The 21,529-nt window shown below is 41.6% G+C and overlaps 1 protein-coding gene across 1 annotated transcript in view; it reads left to right on the forward strand.

Moving 5' to 3' along the window:
- Positions 1–11,075: 11,075 nt before the first annotated feature.
- The window catches only part of WNT2 (Wnt family member 2), a 45,699-nt gene continuing 35,245 nt past the window's right edge, over positions 11,076–21,529 (forward strand). The window contains exons 1-3 of the mRNA XM_068972968.1: positions 11,076–11,201; positions 13,314–13,540; positions 19,105–19,382. Of these exons, the coding sequence (XP_068829069.1) occupies positions 11,119–11,201; positions 13,314–13,540; positions 19,105–19,382 (588 nt within the window). The 5' untranslated portion in view covers positions 11,076–11,118. The remainder of the gene's footprint in view (positions 11,202–13,313; positions 13,541–19,104; positions 19,383–21,529) is intronic.

The raw sequence follows: 21,529 nt of genomic DNA on the forward strand, positions 1-21,529 counted from the left end.
ACATCTGAAGAAAACAAAAACACAAATTTGAAAAGATTCATGTAATTCATTCAATTATAAAACATTCAGTGTTCATAGCAGCATTAGTTACAGTAGCCAAGATGTGGAAGCAACCTAGCTGTCTACATTTTGAGACATGAAAATGGAAATATATCAAAACTTATGGGACGCAACAAAAGCAGTTCTGAGAGAGAAAATCATGGTGATAAATGACTACATTAAGAAACAAGAAAGATCTCAAATAAACAATATAACTTTATACGTCAAGAAATAGGACAAATTAAACCCAAAGTTAGTAAAAGGAAATAACAGATTAAAGTGGAAATAAATGAATTAAAGATTTAAAAGATAATAGAAAAGATCACCAATGCAATGGACATAAACTTGGGCAAACTTTGGGAGATGGTGAGATGCCTGGTGTGCTGCAGTCCATGGGGTCACAAAGAGGTGGACATGACTGAGCGGCTGAACAACAAGAAAAGATCAATGAATCTAAGAAATGGTTTTTTGAAAAGATAAACAAAATTGACAAACCATCAGCTGGACTCACCAAAAATAAAAAAGAATTCAAACAAAATCAAATGAAAGAGGAGACAACATAATTTATACCACAGAAATACAAAAAATCATAAAGACTACATGAAGAATTATACACTAAAATGGGCTTATCCAATGGCTCAGTGGTAAAGAATCCATCTGTAATGCAGGAGCTGCAGGAGACACAGGTTCGATCCCTGGGTCAGGAGGATCCCCTGGAGAAGGGAATGGCTACCCAATCCAGAATTCTTGTCTGGAGAATCCCCATGAACAGAGGAGCCCAGCAGGCTACCATCCATGGGATCATAAAGAGTCAGAGATGACTGAAGCAACTTAGCACACATACACCAAAACATTGAACAACTTAGAAGAAATGTATAAATTCCTAGAAGCATACAACATATCAAGGCTAAAACATGAAGAAACAGAAAATCTGAGCAGATCTATTACTAGGAAGGAGATGGAATTAGTAATTAAAAAAATTCCCAACAAACAAAAGTCAGGAACAGATGGCTTCACTGGTCAATTCTATGAAACATTTTAAATAGAATTAATAACAATCCCTCTCAAACTTGTCCCAAAACATAGAAGAGAGAACACTTCCAAACTCATTTTATAAGGCCAGTATGACTCTGATACCTAATGTCTAAAACTAGACAAGAACATGACAAGAAAAGAAATTATAGTCCAATATTCTTGATAAACACAGAGGCAAAAATCCTCAACAAAATACTAACCAAATTCAACAACACATGATTAACCATATTGTTACCATAAACTTATACCATAATCAAGTAGGATTTATTCCAGGTATGCAGTGATGGTTCAATCAATGCCTACAAACCAGTGTGTGATATACCACATTGACAAAAGGAAGGATAAAATCATATGATCATCTCAACAGACACAGGAAAAGCACTTGACAAAATTTGACATCCATCCCTCATAAAAATACTCAACCAAGTGGGTTTAGAAGCAATGTATAATACCTTAACACAAGAAAGGCCATATATTATAAGCCTACAGCAAACACTACTCTAGCTTTTTTTAAAAAAAGAAACCTTTTCTTCTAAGATCAGGAAAAAGACAAAGATTCCCACTCTCACCACTTTTATTTAACATTGGAAGTGCCAGCCAGAGTAATAGTCAAGAAAAAAAGAAAAACATGCCATCCAAATTGAAAAGGAAGATGAAATTTGCATCTATTTGCAGATGACATGATATTATATATTTAAAAAGCTAAAAACTCCACCAAAAGAACTATCATAACTAATAAATGAATTCCATGCACTTGAAGGATATGAAATCAATATACAAAAGTTAGTTGCATTTCTATATACTAATAATGAACTATCAAAAAGGGAAAATAAGAAAACAGTTACATTTTAAATTGCATAAGAGAATAAAATACCTAGGAATAAATTTAACCAAGGAGATGAGATACACATACAATGAAAGTTGTAAGACACTGAAGAATGAATTCAGTTCAGTCGCTCAGTCGTGTCTGACTCTTTGTGACCCCACGAATTGCAGCACACCAGGCCTCCCTGTCCATCACCAACTCCCAGAGTTCACCCAAACTTATGTCCATTGAGTCAGTGATGCCATGCAGCCATCTCATCCTCTGTCGTCCCCTTCTCCTCCTGCCGCCAATCCCTCCCAGCATCAGGGTCTTTTCCAATGAGTCAACTCTTCGCATGAGGTGGCCAAAGTATTGGAGTTTCAGCTTTAGCATCAGTCCTTCCAAAGAACGCCCAGGGCTGATCTCATTTAGAATGGATTGTTTGGATCTCCTTTGCAGTCCAAGGGACTCTCAAGAGTCTTCTCCAACACCACAGTTCAAAAGCATCAATTCTTCGGCGCTCAGCTTTTTTCACAGTCCAACTTTCACATCCGTACGTGACCACTGGAAAAACCATAGCCTTGACTAGACAGACCTTTGTTGGCAAAGTAATATCTCTGCTTTTGAATATGCTATCTAAGTTGGTCATAGCTTTCCTTGCAAGGAGTAAACTTCTTTTAATTTCATGGCTGCAATCACCATCTGCAGTGATCTTGGAGCCCAGAAAAATAAAGTCTGACACTGTTTCCACTGTTTCCCCATCTATTTCCCATGAAGTGATGGGACCAGATGCCATGATCTTAGTTTTCTGAATGTTGAGCTTTGACCCAACTTTTTCAGAAGACATAAATAAATAGGCATTATAACAACTACCCAAAACAGGCTTCCCTGGTGGCTCAGTGGTAAGGAATACACTTGCAGCGCAGGAAACACGGGAGATGTGGGTTCAATCCCTGGGTCAGGAAGATCCTCTGGCAAAGGAAATGGAAACCCACTCCAGTTTTCTTGCCTGAAGAAATTCATGGACAGAGGAGCCTGGAGGGCTACAGTCCATGGAGTCACAAAGAGTCTGATATGGCTGAGCAACTGAACACAACACCCCAAACCCAAAGCAATCAATAGATTCAGTGTGATCCCTATCATAATTTCAGTGAAACCACTATCACACAATGTTATTATTTTTGCCTTCAACCATCAAACATATTTTAAAGAACTGGAGAGAAGCAGAAGTTTATAATATATATCCATCTATTTACCATTTTTTGCCTTTTTTTTCATACCAGATTTTCCAGATTTCCTTCTTGGATCATTTTCCTTTTAACTTAAAAATTTGCTTTGGCCATTTATTTTAAAAACAAGTCTGCTGACAATTATTTTTCTGTTTTCCTTCATCTGAGAGTATCATTTTCATTCATGAATGTATTTTCACTGGATATAGAATTCTGGACTGAGCTCTTTTCTCTCAGAGCTTTAAAAAAGACTGTTTCATTCCCTTCTGCTTTCACAATTTTTCATGAGAAATCTACAGTCATTCAAATCATCGTTTTCCTTTGCTCCTCATAAGTAATGTATCACTTGTCTCTATTGTCATACAAGATTTTGTCTTCCTCTTTAGGTTTTGGTAGCTTTTTTTATTATGTGTCATAGCATGGATTTCTTTGGGTTTGTCCTGTTTGGGGTTTTTGAATCTCAAGGTTTATGCCTTTGACCAAATTTATGAAATTTTTAGCCATTAGTTCTGCAAATATTTTTTGTTGCAATGGACTGTTTCTGTTGTTTCAGAGATTCCTGAAGTTTTGTTCATTTCTTTCACTCTTTTTTTTCCTTCTGTTAGGACTAGATAATTTCTACTGATATGGCTTCAAGTTCACTCACATTTTTCTGCCATTCCAATATTGCTACTGCCCTTATTCAGTGAGATATTTCACTATCTCACTGTGTAAGACAGTACATATTTTTTCAGTTCTAAAACTTCCATGTGATTACTTTTTCCATTTTCTCTTTCTTTCCTGATGTTTCCTATTGTCCATTTGTTTCCAAAGTATTCATCTTTACTTCTTGGAGCATTTTCATCATAGCTGCTTCAAATGTCTATGATAACTTCAACATCTGTGTCACCTATGAAACAGTGTCTGTCCATTGTCTTTTCTAGTCAAGTTGGAATGTTACAGGTTCTTTGTATGGCAAGTAATTTTTTGGCATCCTGGACATTTTGAATAGAATGTTGAGACTCTAGGTCTTGTTGAAATCCTATGAAGAATGTTGATATTCCTGTTGTAGCACATAATCAAGCCAGTTGGGTTCAGGCCAAAAATTCTGACCACCTTACCTTTCTGTGGGTTCTTGCTCTGGTATTATTAACATTTCAGTTTTCAAGTTTTGTAATGCTATTTCCATGCCTGCCTCCATGTGTAAAGCCCAGTGGTTTATCTGGGACCTGACGGAGGTATATCCCACTGTTCTTTTCTCAGAGTTTGATTTTTAGAGTCAGATCCACACGTGCATACCCTGGGAGGTCAGCATAGGAGTTCACATATAACTTTGTGGGATTACTTTTCCAAGCTCTTCATTCTGTATGTGATTTTCTAGATACTTTTTGGTCTTCTGTCTGGAAACTGTGGTTTTAGTTATTTCACTCTGTCATACACTTCCTGTCACTATACCCTTCTGGAGCCACACAGCAGGAGAGAAAGAGAAAGGGGAGAAAAGCCATGAAATTTTATCCCACCTTCTTGGTACCAAGTTCTTCAGTGTGGAGAGGAATTTTCCCATCTCTTAAGAGTTTAGACACATGTGGGTCCTTACTGCTGCTAATGCCATTACTGCCAATATCAACGTTCTAGGGTATGAGGTATGAGAGAGATTGGGGGCTGGGGGGAAATGAAGGGATTTTCCCCACTCTCTCTGAGTATGTTAGGAGTTCCTTTTAGGCTCCTTGAATCAAAATTCTAGAGACTGTCCCCATAGATCTCTCTGCCCTACTCCAGCTTTTGGGTGCTTTGGGTGCAGGCTGTATGATACCAGAGGAGATACAAAAAAGAAACTTATCATCACTTAGTCAACTTAAAATGTCAGTATTTCTTAATCCATTCACTTTTCAAAGTGAATGCTTCAGTGCTACCATTCACTTTTCAGAGTCCTCAGATAGCTTCTCTCTGCATTCCGTCCACGTTGTCTAGCACTACTCAGTGGGAGAAACAGAGCAGATTGTACTTATTCCATCTCACCTGGGATCAGAGTCCCTTCCTGAGTTTCGTGCTAATGTTGTTATTTTCCTTCTACATGGTTTAAACCTTGTAAGATATTATAGTTGTTTCAACAGTCAATATTATTTTATATTTTCCCACAGACTTACCCTTCCCAGTGTTCATTCTTTTCTGCAATTTCATAACACCATCTGGTATAATTTTCCTTCAGTCTAAAGAACAGACTTAATACTTATTTTCTTAGCTTTTGTTTGAAACCATCTTTGTCTTCATTTTTGAAGGATCTTTACAATGACTATAGAATTGCAGCTTGGCAGTCCTTCATCTTTCCTTTTTAAGATATCATTCTACTATCTTCTGATTTCTGTTTATTTCAGTAGGTTCTGTTGAAAAGCCAGTCATATATTAGGATTTCTCTCATGAAGCTGTTGTGTCTGTCTTTTGATGCAGCTTTAATATTCTCCCTGTCTTTGTCAGTCATCTGTGTAATTTGCTTAACGATGGTTTTCCCTGTCTTTATTCTGCTTGAAATTTATAGATTTCTTGAATATGTGGTCTGATTTCTTTCAGCAGTTTAGAAAATTCTTTATTTGGAAATAGTTTCTTAGTCCCATTCTCTCTCTCCTCTTCTTCTAGATTTCTAATTACAACTGGGTTAGACATTCTTATGCTGTATCTTATGTTCTGTATTTTTATACCCTTTTAACTCTCTCTCTGTGCGTTAACCTGAATACTTTTTATTCATTTCTCTTCTTGTTTACCAGTCCACTGTTCTGCTGGTTCTAGATAGTTCTTCAATCCATCCATTCTCAATTTCAGTCTTAACTTCCCCCTTGCCCTCAGTTCTAGGATTTTCATTTAAATCTTCTAACATGCGTTCCAGCTCTCTGTTAAAATTGTTATTTTTTTAACTTTTAAATTTTAGTTATTTTGCAGTCCCCAGATAAAACTAAATTATTTGTGGGTCTATCTCTATTTTCTTTTGATTTGCTTATGGGGTTTTTATTTTGCTTTTTGTAACTTTTGGATTTGATGCTAGATATAATAGATAAAAATTTGTAGAGACCTAGAATGAAATTATGTTCCTCCTGGAGAAGGAAATGGCAACCCACTCCAGTATTCTTGCCTGGGAGAATCCCATGGACTGAGGAGCCTGGTGGGCTGCAGTCCATGGGGTCACAAAGAGTCAGACACGACTGAGTGACTTTACTAAGGAGGGTTGCATTTTCTTTTGGCTTGCAAATAGAGAACCCATGACTCAGTTTGATCCTGTCAAAGTTGGTTTTAGACTTCACTGGGACTGTTCTGTTTCAGTTTTGCCCTTCCTCATGAACTGTAGTTTCTTCCCAAGGTAAGGGAAAGAACAAAAGAAGACCTCCCTTTTCAGTTTTGAAGGAGATTTTCACTGATTATAGAACTCAGTGTGAACCACTTTTTGTTTTCAGCATTTTAAAGATGTTGCTGAACTGTCTTCTGGCTTCCATTATTGCTAGTAAAAAGTCAGTTTATGACACGCATTCTTGTTCCTCTATATTTAAAGCATCTTTTCCCTCTGGCTGCTTTAGAGATTTTTGTCCTCCTTTTTTGAGTTTAAATTGTTTGATCATGAGGTACAAAGGCGTGATATGCTTTGTATACTTATGTTGCTTGGTGTTTTGGGGGTCTGTAAATTGATGCGTTTTATGATACTAGACACATCTGGTGTAACATATCTTCAAATATTTTTGTCACATTTTCTTTCTCTCCTTTCTTTCTGTAACTCCACTTGCCCAAGCCTTGCAGCATCTTGTCACGGCTATATTCAGCTCAGCTCTTGGCCAAGGACTCGGGGTTAATTTCCATGTAGACTTCTTGGGCCCTCTTTTCCACAGCTACATATTTTCAGATATTCAGAATATCTATAGATACCTATATTCAGATATTTCAGATATTCTACCCTGCCCATCTCAGGTGCTGCAACAGCCCAGGCCTCTAAACCCTCCTTCTTAACTAAGACTGCTGCTCTTCTTGCACCATCCCTCCTCCCCCAAAAGCGTCCTTCAGCAGAAAAATCAGGACAGTTACGGGACAGTAACGGAGCACACTTCATGTGTTTTCCTTCTGTCAAAGATCATAGCTGTGTGCTGCCTATTACCCAGTGCTTGAAAAGATCTGCCTTATCATTTTGTCCAGGTCTTATAGTTTTTTTTCAGTAGGAGAACAAGTCAGGTACCTATTACTTTCTAAGTAATAGGCAAGTAATAGGTAAGTAATAGGCAAGTCTTTGGTGCCCATTAATTTAAATGCACATTGAGATTTAAATGATTGATATTGGAACTTTTCATAAAAGCAATTTCTGACAAAGAATAGGTAAAAGTGAAAGAGTTAGTCACTCTGTCATGTCCAACTCTTTGCAACCCCATGGTCTGAGCTCACCATGCTCCTGTCTCCATGGATTTCTCCAGGCAAGAATACTGGAGTGGGCAGCCATTCCTTTCTCCAGGGAATCTTCCTGACCCAGGGATCAAACCCAGGTCTCCTGCACTGCAGGTGGATTCTTTACTGTCTGAGCCACCAGGGAAGTCCTATGAATGCAGCTAGTATATCAAATAAAAATATGGGATATATATCATTAAAACTTTTTTTCCTGCTAAGTGTATCCATCTAAGAGAATCATATACATAAAAATAAAGGTTAAGTTTGAAATTTGAAGTGTTTTCCTTGCCCTTAAGGGCTTGCCCCCTTTCCCCTTTAGTCACTCCTAAATTCTTTATTAATAAAATTTATTAATAAATTTTATGCATATGATTCTCTTGGACAGATTTAGCAAGCAAAAAAGGTTTAATGACATTCTGTTTTTATTTGATATATTATCTGTATCATTATATATATATATATAATAATACTAGATTTAGAAAGCAAAAAAAATACAGTTTTTCTTTCCCCTCCTTGATCTGTTCTGTTAATACACAATGTTCTTTTGAGATCATTGATTCTAAGTTGGAAATACTAGACTTTTGAATCACTGGTTAGTGAGTAGCTAAATCGGGGTCACTGCCTTAGGAAGAAGCCAGTTCAGACTGAAACACAAATGACTATTTGGTTAAAGAAGTAACTGTCCATTTTTAGGGTGGAGATGGCTTGCTAGTAAATTAGTTTTCTCTCTGTCCTGGGAGATTAGACAAACAATGGATCTAACTAAGAAAATAGACTGACTCATTTGGCTACAATGCTTTACTAAAGTTACCAGCAAAGTATCATTAATATCCAGAAAGAGAATTGGGTTCTGTATACAGTAAATGAATTTTACAATCAATTCAATGAGAAATAAAAAGTGAGATATTAAATGCACAGATCCAAAGGCACTCTGAACTCTGTCTTTCCTAACTCATCATCTGCTATAGCAAGGTGGAAATCATGTGCAATTTACTTAATTCTTCCTTAGAATGGTAGTGTTTATTGGAAGAGAGGTGACGTTTGTAATAACTTTCTTCCCTCCTAATCTTCTTGAGCATTTCCCAGCTTCTAGTAGTGAGCACTCCATCTCAGTACAGATGAGGTAGGAGGAAAGTCAGACCTGCTGGGCAGGCAGAGAATTTGTACAGGGCTAGTTGATTATAAGTGAATAGGGGTGGAGAATGTCAGAGACAGAATCACAGACCTGACAGGAAGAAGTGTCTGTGTGAACCTTTCTCACATCTGGATTTAGCTTTTCGGGAACTTTTTTAGCCTTCGCCATTCACCAAGGCTGATTTCTTCTCTGCAAGTCATGAGGTACTGCTCCTGCCCCAGGATAAAGTCCTTTGGAGTGGATTTCATTAGTTTTGGGGATGGTCCTGATCTCATTCCAGGAGGTCTGGTTCAGGTTTAGGTCATTCCACTGGCCTCATCTACAACTGAAGGGCAGATCTCCCGGCCCCTCCATAACTCCCTGGGTGGGGAGGAAAGGCCTCTAAGCTGACAGTCACACTCCATGTATTTCTAACTCCCCTCTACTGGGAGATGCGCTGAGGTGGGTGGAACTTGAGTGTTTTAGTTTCAGGCCTCACTGTCCAGGAGAAAAGCATATGACTGCCTACCTTTCCCAACATACACACCCACGCCTCTACTACAGTATTTACTAGTCGCTGGTAGAAGTGCAGGGACTGTGGACAAAAGAGAATGGAAGTATATTTTAGCTTACTCTTCTGCTTCACCCAGGAGAAAGCTTTATAAGCATAGACGTAAATGAGATATTTCTTGCTGTTTGGTGCCTATCACATCACTCTCCTCTTCTCCCCTTAACCGCCACCCGCGCATAGACACACACAACCAGCTTGTGCACACACTGTGAGCAGAAACACAACCCGCTCCTCCCCTGCCCCTCCCTCCCTCCCGGCACAGACCGATCAGAACTTCCCCTGGGTCGCGGCCCAGCGATATGGAGCGGCCCTGGCGCGGAGCCCCGCTCTTCCCGAGTCGTGGGTGGCGCGGTGCTTGTTTCCCTCCCCTCCCTTTCCGGACCCAAACGGGGATGTATCTGGGTCAGCCTGGGAGGGGCTGGACCTGCCAGGGACCAGCGGTTGAGGGGGAGTGGGGGGAAGGGGTGGCGATGACAGCATCTTTCAGGTTTTTGGCTTTCCCGAGATTCGCCCCGTCCAGCTTCTCACCTCGTTCGCACCGAGCGAGAGCTGATGCTCCGGCCAGTCTCGGCTCTAGGAATAGGGTGTGGGGAGAGCCTGTCCTTCCTATCTGGACCGCCACCCCTCCATTCTCTGCTAACAATACAGCGCCCACCCAACCCCCAACAGGCACACACATTCCCCAAGGCATGCTCCGCGGGCAGGCGGGCGGCGGGTGCCCCCCCCCACCCCGCCCGCCCCAGGAAAAGAGCTATGGAACAGTTCACGGCCGCCGCGAGTTCCTGGTCTTCCTTCCTTTCCGGTGATAAACGGCGGGGCTACAAGCCAGTTGCTGCTCAAGATGCTCCACCCGCAGGCTCAAGCCTCTTTCTCTGGGCCCTCCGGGGGCCCAGATCAGGACCGATGGCCCCATCACCGCCGCAAGGCGCAAAAGCTGAGCGCCCGGGCGACAAGAGGCACGACCAGGGCTGGGGCGCGGACCCCCGGCCGGCTCCTGCTGCCTCGCTTCCTCCCTGCATGGTCTTTTGCGCCAGGGAGGAGCTGGGTGTGCGTAAAAGCCGCATCTTCCCCAGACGCTATGGCTGAGTACGCCTGGGTGAGGTCCGGAGGGTCAGGGACCTTCCTGGCTCCCCTCCCTGCGAGCTCTGTATATAAGCCCAGCACGGAGGAATCAAGGCCACAGGTCCTCATTTCCTTGAGGCCTGGCCCCTCCCTCCCCAACCTTGCCCTCCTTAGCTCCAAATTTACAAGTGTTTGCTCTTCCTTTCGGTGTTAGGGAGAGAAGCGGAGGAACGAGTTGAAAATCAGCTCTGGATTTCTGCCTCCTATACACAGCTATCTCTTTACCCTCTCCCTCGTTTCCCCACATTGCACGCTGGGCGACTTCTGTAGCCTCGCCTATCCCGAGCGCTTGGTCCCGCAGCTGGGGACCCACTGATGCTCTTTGACCTGGAGCTTCCCGAAAGGTGCCTGCCTCCGCGGGTGCTCGAGGCCACGCAGAGGTGTTTCTTCCTCCCCTCTTGCCATCGTTTCATCCACCCTTATATAAAACACCGCTCCCCCCACCCCCACCGCCTCCGCCACCCTGCCCGGCGCAGCGCCCCCTCCCTCGGCTGCGCCTGGGCGGGCAGGGAGCTGAAGGGACCGGGACGCGCCTGAGGCGCGCAGAGCTCTCCAGCAGCCCGCGCTCGCCGCGCCTGGGGAATTGGCTGTGGGCGAGGCGGCCCGAGCTGGCCTTTATCGCTCGCCCCGCTGGTGGCTTGAAACTTTATCAGCGAGTCTCGCCACTCGCCGCAGACGCGAACGGGGGGCGGGGGCGCGGCGAGGCGCCGGCGGCCGTGACGAGGCGCTCCCAGCGCTGAGCGCTTCTGCTCCGGGCACGCATGGCGCCCGCACACGGAGTCTGACCTGATGCGGACGCAAGGGGGTTAATATGAACGCCTGTCTCGTTGGAATCTGGCTCTGGCTCCCTCTGCTCTTTACCTGGCTCAGCCCTGAGGTCAGCTCTTCATGGTGGTAAGTCCACGCGCACGGGCGCCGAGGGATTTTGGAGATGGGAATGGAGACCGCACTGGTCACATAGATCCTTCCCGGCGGCGCTTCCTCGCAGCCGTGGCAGTCACGGATTCCGACCCAATCCCAGCTGCTGCCCTCTCCTATCGCCCCTTCGCTTTTCCTCGGAAGGCCATTCCGGCTTTGACGACTCCAATCCTTCCGCCACTACCCCCACCCACTACACATACATTGCCCCTCAAACGAGAGCTCGGATGTGTGGTTTATTTGGATCCAGCTGAGCGACAGCAAAATCGGGATCTTTTAGACAAGCGCTAGCCGGGTCTCTAGCTCCACTAGCAGAGACGTCTGTGTATGCGTGCGCACGCGCGCGCGTGTAAACTCACCTCCAAAACTACAATCGTCTCCCTCTGCTCCCACCCCGCAAAACCCTCAAGGTAAACCGACGGGCCGATTCAGGCAGGCGCAAGCCGTAGAACCGAAAGCGTGTGATTTTGCTTTATTTCTCGTCCTTCCACATTCCTAGTGCTTCACCCCAGTGGGGCGGAAAAACATTTTGCTACCCGCAGGTAGAGACTCCCACCTTAATAGAAAGCTCCAGAAGTCGGGGACTCTAAGACGTTACCCTGTGCGAAACCAGTCACCTCAAAGGGTACCTTTGCTGCTGTCCCTTTATACGGTGATCTTCTGTCTATTTGGCAGAGTGAAGGAACTTTGAAACCTAACAAGTTATCATCCTTAAATGTTACAAGCGGAGAGGCTCTCCCCACCCACAAACTCTTCTCCATCTCTTTCGGATCTTGAGAAAAGAGAGTTGAGAACTCTCTAACGTTTTTGCACCTAAAAACTTCAGAACAGACACTTAAAACTCGGTTTAGAAAGATCGGTTATCTGTTATGAAGTGCTTTTTTTTTTTTTTTTTTTTTTCCTAAGAATCTGGCAAAAGTAAGGCATCTTGGCCAAATGAAAGACTAGAGCAGGAAGCTTTAGGAAGACATGAGCTCTCCAAAGAAGCAAGGCAAAGGGTTGATAGGAAGAGGGGTTCAATTCCTTCCTAAGCTGCTTTGAACAGAAAGGCATTTAGCCTTGACATTGCTGACACAGGATCAAAGATTGATTTATCAGAGTGACCATTTTTCAATAAAATGACTATTTCGGTTTCCATGGGTGTATAAACATTATTTACTGCCCAGGCTTTTTGTCACATTGTCTCTCAGCTGTCACTTAAATATATTTTTGGGGATTCACAGCTGTAACGATTTTATGATCATATAAAATAATGAAAATACAAGAAAAAGACATTCTCCTTGTTTGATCGCTTCAAAAGACACCTATGGCAGCTTGGGTTATATAAAAGGTACCTTTCTAAACATTTCACAACTAATAGAGAACATCTGGGTAGAGATGATGATGTAATTTTTTGTTAAAGTTTCTTTTCAAAAGTACTTTATGAAGCTATAACACTGTTTGATTCTTCCAAACACTTAGTATCCTTAATAACAATAGAAAGATTTTTTTCCAAGGGTTCTCTATAAAGCCAAAAAAGAGCTGGAAAATGGAAATATTTAAAGGATTCTTTAGTAGGAAAAGAATGGCATGTCTGTGCAGAGAGTGTAGCATCAGATCCCAGTAGGTGCTGATTAGACAGACAGTTTCTTTGAGATACTTAAACATCAGATCAACAAAATGGCAGTGAGGAGCTTCTAAAGGTCTACTTCCTCCAAAACCAAGTCTGGACACACTGTATATTGAGATCAGAGCCTTCTTGAGAAAAATGTCTTCCAAAAACCTGTTGGCCCTTCCCCCTCACCCCATTCCTGGACTGCAGACCTTGCCTCTCCCGCTCTGCCCAGAGCCTCATCTGGTGGCCTTAGCTTCATGGCCAAGAAACAGTCAGCACTTAGTTTTGGAGTGGCTTCTACCAGATCACTCACCATACCTGCCGTGCCACTTCTCCAGTGAACTTAAGTTTAAAAAAACAAAACAAAACAAATTTTGCTTTCTACAGGATAAAGAATTCATATATGAAATACTGTTTTGAACTTTTCCCTCTCCGGGGAAACACCCTGCCAGGCCTTGCTGTTCAGGACTCTCCCCAATGCTGGTCCTTCCTAGGTACATGAGAGCTACGAGTGGCTCCTCCAGGGTGATGTGTGACAACGTGCCAGGCCTGGTGAGCCACCAACGGCAGCTGTGCCACCGACACCCGGATGTGATGCGTGCCATTGGCCTGGGCGTGACTGAGTGGACAATGGAGTGCCAGCACCAGTTCCGCCAGCACCGCTGGAACTGCAACACCCTGGACAGGGATCACAGCCTCTTCGGCAGGGTCCTGCTCCGAAGTAAGTCTCTCGCCTTCACACAGCTCACGGGCTCTGCCCTCACACACACACACCCTTATTTGGTCTTCACAGTCCCTGCCCGTCTTGTCTTCCATTCTGTTCAGTCAAGAAGCTTGTTCTGTTGGGTGACACTGGCCCTCTTTTACAGATGTGGGCTCGAGAAATCAAGAAGCCTGCCCAAAGTTTTGGAGGAGGCTGGTCATGGGTCAGGGTACAGTGTCCTTGGCTCTATTATCCGTGTCCCGTCATAACCCTGCCTGTCCCTCCAGGTTCAGATTTTGTCTCTAGGAGAAAAGGAAGCAGCAGCCACAGAGCACTCTTGACTTTTAAACTCTTCTTTCTGGGACCTGACCCTTCCAGAAGGATTTAGCAGAAGATTGGGAAAGAATTCCCACATCTTTTATTGGCCATAAATGGTCATTGTTACAATAACAAATCAGTGTGATTGAGAAGCAGAGAGAAACCTCTGCTTGTCACCTTTGACCTCCCATTCAGCTACTCCATCTTGGGTCACTCTGTTTCTAAACTTTTTTTTTTTTTCTCCCCCAGTAAACTGTAAATTCTGTAAGGCCGGGACTCATTCTGCCTTCTCTGCATTTTGCTTCTCTGCATTGTATCTCATATGTTGTAGGCAGCACTCATTCATTGAATGGTTGAATGAATGAATAGGTAAACTTGCAGTGAGTACCTATTCTCCAGGTATGTTTTAGGCAGAAGGATATTTATGGAAGGTAGGGTGAGAACCATGAATACATCAAGGTAGACCTTTGAGATATTGAAGGTTTGGTTCTGGATCACTAGTCATTACAGTAAAGCAGGTCACATGAATATTTTTGGTTTCCCAATGCATATAAAAGTTATGTTTAAATTATATATATGTATATTACATTATGTATCCATGTCTATTCAGAGAAGGCAATGGCAACCCACTCCAGTACTCTTGCCTGGCAAATCCCATGGACAGAGGAGCCTGGTAGGTTGCAGTCCATGGGGTCGCTAGGAGTTGGACACGACTGAACAACTTCACTTTCACTTTTCACTTTCATGCATTGGAGAAGGAAATGGCAACCCACTCCAGTGTTCTTACCTGGAGAATCCCAGGGATGGGGGAGCCTGGTGGGCTGCCGTCTCTGGAGTTGCACAGAGTCGGACACGACTGAAGCGACCTAGCAGCAGCGTACATGTCTATTAACTACTGTAAAAACAATGTACATACCTTAATTTTTAAATACTTTATTCAAAAAATTCTGTCATCAGACAATGGAGGGTTGCCATAAAGCTTCAGTTTGTAAAAAAAAAAACACACACACACACACAGTATCTGTGAAGCACAATAAAGTGCAATAAAATGGGGTATGCCTGTGGTTTCCTTACTTTTTTTAGAAAGCACATTGAAAATTATCTAATTACATAATAAACTTAAATGTTCTGAATGTGGAAAGTAGCTCACTAGCTTGTATACAAACAGAGAAAATTAACTGAAAATCAAATCCTATTTAAAAAAAAAAAAAAACCATCCCTTAACCTGGCCTCAGCAGTTTCTTCAAGAAGCAGCACATCCCATTTGCTACTGGGAAATCTGACTGCAAACACAACAGTCTATGTGTGAATCGCAGAAACAGGAAGTTTCCTCTTGTTTTTGCCCACTGCCCTCCCCTACCCCCTAAGAAAATCGTTCAGGCTGTGCACTTGGTAATGCTTAACAGAGGGTGTTTCTATCATGTAATCATCATAGCCCTAGGGTTTTATGAGGCCAAACGCATAACTGAATGTCTCTAAAAATCCCCCAAGGGCGTAGTGCTCTCACTCTTGGTGTATCCCTAAAGTTAATTTACTGCGATATTCTGCAATTTTACTCTTGAGTTTAAGAAGTATATTCTTCTGCATTCCTTTTGGAGTTTCGATATGACATCGCAAAATTTTTGAAAGGATGATAATAATAAATTTCAGCTACATGGAATTTTAAGACTTCACCTAGATTAGTTCACCAGTGAATCAATCAAAGTGCTGGACCTTGTCAAAGAGAGTTTGCAAATATCTGGCACAAGAAATCTTTGCATATATTATGTACAGGCTCTCGGTATTTAAGATGTATTAGGAGTGTTCCTTTTCAAAGTTCTCACAGCCATTTCCAATGATTACAAATTGAGTACCTCTCATTTATAAAATGATCACCTATAGAGTCTATCTATGAAAATCCATTAAGATGTCTCCATAATGAAAAAAAACCCTTTAGATCACAAATCAAAGGAAGCAAGTTTGACCACTGATCCTAAAGACAGTATATCTCCCAAAGCAGGACATTCATTCATAAAATACTTTAACTTAATATTAGCAATATTGGTTTCTTCAGAGCTGTACAGTGGCTGAGAGGGAAAAGGTAATAAATAGAGAAAGCATAACAAGTTTGCCTCAATCTAAGGCTTCAGGTAAATTAGAGATTATAACTGCCTTTCCTTCAGATTTCTTTCATATGAAGCCGAATGCTCTGCCAAAGCACTCAAAACTTAGAACACTCATGCTACACAATTTCTTTCCAATCTTCACAGAAGGCCAGATTTCTTCCTGGACATTTATGTAAACTCCTGTGACTGTCAGTGATGATTTTGTGTTGGTTATGGGAAGGCTGAATTTGGCCTAAGGTAGCTTATCCTGGAAATAATCACGAAATTCCAATGAAGCTATCCAAAGAGTTTTACAATTAATTGCTTGGAGGGAAACTCACATCTTAGAGTTGTAAAGAACCCTCCTTCGGAAACCTAAAAATTCTCATAGATGAATAGGAAAGGCAAAGGGCAGTACCATATATAAGGAGAACATAAAAGTTACTAACATACCCCGTGGTCACAGAGAAATGGAGAATATTTGCCTCTTTTGCTTCAGCGAACAAGAGTTAAGACCAGAACAATTCTTAGGAACTTTTGTAATTTGCTCGTTGAGCTGGCTGTCCCCAGACATGGGCAGAGAAATGCAGACAGAACTAGTAAACTTAAAAACAATCCTACAAGAATTTGCACACACCTCCAGAATTCTAGAATAAGCCTTAAACAAAAAAAGGTCATTAGGCAGCATCCTTGCTTTCTTTTTTTTAAAAAAACAAGCATTTTAAAAGAGAGCTGCATAATCCATAGCCTTCCAGAAAACCTAGCTTCTAACGTTTTGCCCTCCCAGTCACCTATACTAGTCTATACACTGAGTAAACACTGCTTGACTTATCTCAAACCAAAAATTAGAGAAACTTCAATAGTAACATAATAGCAAGTCTAAATATCACCATTCAGATTTGGATTTTGTTTAATATTGCAATGGCTTTAAGCAGAATCAGTTTTTCTAAAAGGCCTAAGATCAAAATTTATTTTGTTACAAAGCCAACTCTTGAAATGTGCTACTATTTTGCACATAGCATTTAAGTGATTCATCTAAGACACTTAACTGAAAACATCTTAAGGCTGTATCTACATGATACCAAAACATCTGGAGGTAAAATGAAAAGTCATTCCATGTGCTATTTTTTTATTTAAATAAACAAATATCTAACTATTTAGTAATGAGTTTGAATAATAAATGACACATATTCAGAAAGGTGATGGTTTTGCTTTGGAAATTATTTCTTAAATGTAGCAGATTTCGAGTGATTTTTTTTTTCTTTCAGCCAATAAGTCAATGTACTTGTTTGCAAGTTAAGCCAGGATGCAGTCTATGAGTAAGCAATTCATTCCTCTACCAACTTGCAAAATACTGTCTGGTCACTGACATTCTATCATGTGGATCTGCCCTAGCTTTCCCCTACAAGACCACCTCCTAAAGCTTCTCTTCTTTCTCCTTAAAAAGTAAGATTAGTACATAATAGATTATGCACTTGAGAATTTTCCCCCATGTGATATCTCTAAATGTGGGCACTGAACTCCAAATTCAAAACCAGGTTTTAGCAGACCAGTGGGATGACTATGGACAAGGTATTTTTTAAAACAGTAAAAATGGGTAAGATAAAAATTTTATTTATCTGAAAGCTGCTACCAGAGATTAAGCTACATCTCCATCTATTAGTCACCATTTTTTATGGAACATCTCAATTTCACTTAGAAAATCATCTGTGATCCTTATAATATAATCTGGAATTCTAAAACAGCTCCCACGACCATCACATTTCTCTCCGGAGAGCACTACCTGCTACCTATGGCAAATATTCATATAATTGATTCTACTTAACTTCAAGGCATGATTGATTCCTTTTCTTGGTTTGTTTGATGATTAGAGGTTTCAGGGGAGATTTTTTTTTGAAGGCTGAGGTAAGTGCCATTTAATATGGTGTAGATACGTTTTCCTGATTTTTAATAATGAGACTAGCAGAGCAAATATTGCAAGGGATGTATAATAAATTTTAGCACTGAATGACAAACGGAAACAAGTAGGGCTTCGATGCGAAAAGGTGGTTTGTTCTCCCAGCTGCATGGTTCAAAAAGTCACACTCGTTTTGACATATTGAATCACCAAAATGGCTCTCCATTTGCTTCCTTGCATTGGCATTAGCTTGTTCAGCTTCTATTTTGATTGTTAATATATTTGCTGCAGCAACCATTAATAAAAAGGCATGCTAATAACAATGAAATACAGCTCCACTTGAAAAATGAGGTGCACACAGACCCTAAAGAGCCTTATATCTGTCACTATACCACAACACCGTGTTATGAGTTACTACAGATTATTAAAATAATTTAATGTAGTTATTGCACTGAAATATGTACCTTTCAGTCTGTAAGTGAAAGTAGCCTGTGCTCTAATAAAGAACAATTCTAAGAAAGCACCCCAAAGGGTTCTTACCCAGGTCTAATTATAAGCGGTAAATTTGTTTCCTTCCAGAAAAACCAAAGAAAAGCTTTTCACTGTCTTTCACCCAATTAGCGCAGGTGTTCCAGAAGAAAGTAAATTCACCTTAATATTTAGACATAGCATGTAACTCAAGTATATTGCATATTGCCTCCAAAAATCTCTCCCTTACTTGCAAGTTGATGCCAGGAGGGGATGGTTACTGCCACGAACTGTCTTCCCACCTCAGCCCCTAGGTTACTTTGAATTCAGCATTTCAGTTATAATCATTTACATGCATATGAGTGTCCTCAATAATGCCTGGAAGGTTTTTTCCAGGAGAGCTGTAGTGGCATGAATACCAAAATGTTATGGAATGACAGAATTGTAAAATTCAGACGGTGTGGTGTAGAGGAGGAACTGAAGGCCTAGACACATTTGTCTCCTCTCTTCTGGGACACATGAGATTCTAGGGTAAAGAAAGCACATGTATGAGACTAATGTGTGCAGGGCAGACTCCTGCTGCATTTTCTTTTATACTCTATTTACTTTAAGGATAGTTGTTACACAGTTATCCAAATTGACAAAGGCTTGTAATAAGTGCCATGATTCATATTCAAGAGCGAACCTTGGCTCTAGGAAAGAATTCTTCAAGAATACTTTGTCAGAGGCAGAACAAGTATTAAACAGCCATCAGGTGAAAGTTATTCACAACAAGCCATTCCAGACTACTTTTAAGAACAGCATTTTTGTTACAGGTAGCCGGGAATCTGCATTTGTTTACGCCATCTCTTCAGCTGGAGTTGTATTTGCCATCACCAGGGCCTGTAGCCAAGGAGAATTAAAATCCTGTTCCTGTGACCCAAAGAAGAAGGGAACCGCCAAGGACAACAAGGGCACTTTTGACTGGGGTGGCTGCAGTGATAACATTGACTATGGGATCAAGTTTGCCAGAGCGTTTGTGGATGCCAAGGAAAGGAAAGGCAAGGATGCCAGAGCCCTGATGAACCTTCACAACAACCGAGCCGGCAGGAAGGTATGGACCTCGACAGTGCTCACTGGGTAGACTGCATGGCCTCATAAATCACTTAAGCCAAGCTTATCTTAAACTTTCCGAGAGGTACAAAAATGCTTATCATCACAGCTTCCCACTGTCCCCCAGCCCAGAGCTGTTTGCCCTAAAGAATACCACCGGCTGGGCTGAAATATCCCACCTGCACTCCAGCTTCCCTACCACAGCGGAGGTGAAAGAGTCCACCCGCTGCTTTTAGCAGTGTGTACAGTCAAGTGTCTGTGGTCTCTCTGGATACTGTACCATGTAGTCACAAGACAGCGTCTGTGGCTGAGGCTAGGGCTGCTTCCCACTTACCGATGGGACAGTGAATGCTTGTATCTAAGGGGTGTCAAGACCAAGAACATCTTCTCTCAAACTTATCATGAAAGCAGCTCACCAGGCATGGCTTGTTGGCTTCTTCTAGATTCAGGGAGGCTCTTTTTAGAACCAGACCCCAGTTTCACTCTTGAAAGCCCCACCTTGGGTTTTCTGGTACTGGCTGAGTAAATGCACCAAGGGAAGACATGCCCCAGAGGCTTTGGCCCCTTAATCGCTAGTCCTGCCTAACTTTTTGGGTATCTGGTCAGTATTCATTCCCTAACCCCTATTTGTTAGATGAGGAAACAGACCCTTCAGAGCTCAGGGTCACCTACAGAATCAGAAGAAATGTCAGGACTAGAATTCCAGTTTCACCTCCCAGCCCCAGGGTGGTTTGGCCTAGGATTAAACCATTTTAATGCCAATGATCAATCTACTGATGAGCCATGTTTGGGGATATGGTGGCATGACCAGAATAACAAGAGAATCTGAATGCTGCATGTTAGGCCTTTGTGTAAGAAAAGCATAAACCAGTTGGGCTAATCAAACACTCAGTCAGAACCACTCTAAAATAACCTAATTGCCAATGAGAAGAGATAACCATAATTTGTCTTTTATCAACACAAAATCAAAATGTGCTTGATATTAATATGTAAAGAAAGATCAGCATAAAATTGAAAAGTCCCCAGGGGGGCTTTAATAGGAAAAAGAATAGAAAAGAATGCAGATCTGTTTGGATGAAAACCCTTTTAACTAGGCTCACAGAGGGAACAGATCTCATTTAAAGGAAATTGGAAGGAAAGAAGTCTTGCTTAGCACATGGAATAAGATGAGTGTGACCTGAACTGTTTACAAATAGTACCTTCTTGAACTTTGAAAATCAACATTCTTTATTTTCATGAATTTATGAACTTATACAGTGACTACTGCCAAGAATATAGACTACAGTTGTGCAACCCTACAACTATTGGTAATTACTGTTTATGCATGGCTCAGATAAGGAAAAATTTACATTGACCTTTGTTTTGACATTGATACCACGTGTATAGGTTATAAAGTGTGGTGTCTTTGATAGGAGAATGCTGCTCAATTATTCAAGCACAATATACAGATCTCTCAGACTATCTGTACAGATAAGAGCATATGGTTATACACTGCATCCAAAATAACGTTGACTCATCAAAATAAATGTTAATTTTGCTTAGTAGGTCATTAGATATTGAATGTTTCCATTCTTCAAGACAATAGATCTCAGCTATTATACTGTAGGCTCTGAATCAATATGACTTTTAATGTAAATCACATGATTCCTCACTGGGTAGAGGTGAACAGCTGTCAGGCCTCAGATATTCTCCTGCCTACTCTGCAAAATTTAGGAGGCTACTTTTGATTGGAATAAAAGTGCACACACTGACTTTTTAAAATGTGGCTTTAATTAATGGTGGGTGGGCAGACTTTTTCAAGGAGATGCATGATGTCAGTGAATATGAACTTTAATGAGAGTAAATGTATTGAGATAAACATGCGTCTCTAATTCTCTTCTTGCGGTCATTAGACCCCCAGCCTCTGCTCCCCCTTCTTTCCAGCAGAAGGTCTGTGGAATCAAAATGAGAACAGGCTGGGGTGTGTTTGAAGGCAAACCTCCTGAGCTAAGCCTCCAACTGGCCTGGCTCTAGTAAACCCCAGCCTCCAAAGCTGACAGCAACATTGATTCATTTGTTTTTTTATTCTTTGCTTTTCAATATTTCCCAAATTGTCCAATATGAACATTTTCTACTTTTTTAAGTGGGGATGGGGGGGAGGAGTAGGGC

This window comes from Capricornis sumatraensis, chromosome 5 (assembly GCF_032405125.1).
Source record: "Capricornis sumatraensis isolate serow.1 chromosome 5, serow.2, whole genome shotgun sequence".
NCBI lineage: Eukaryota > Metazoa > Chordata > Mammalia > Artiodactyla > Bovidae > Capricornis > Capricornis sumatraensis.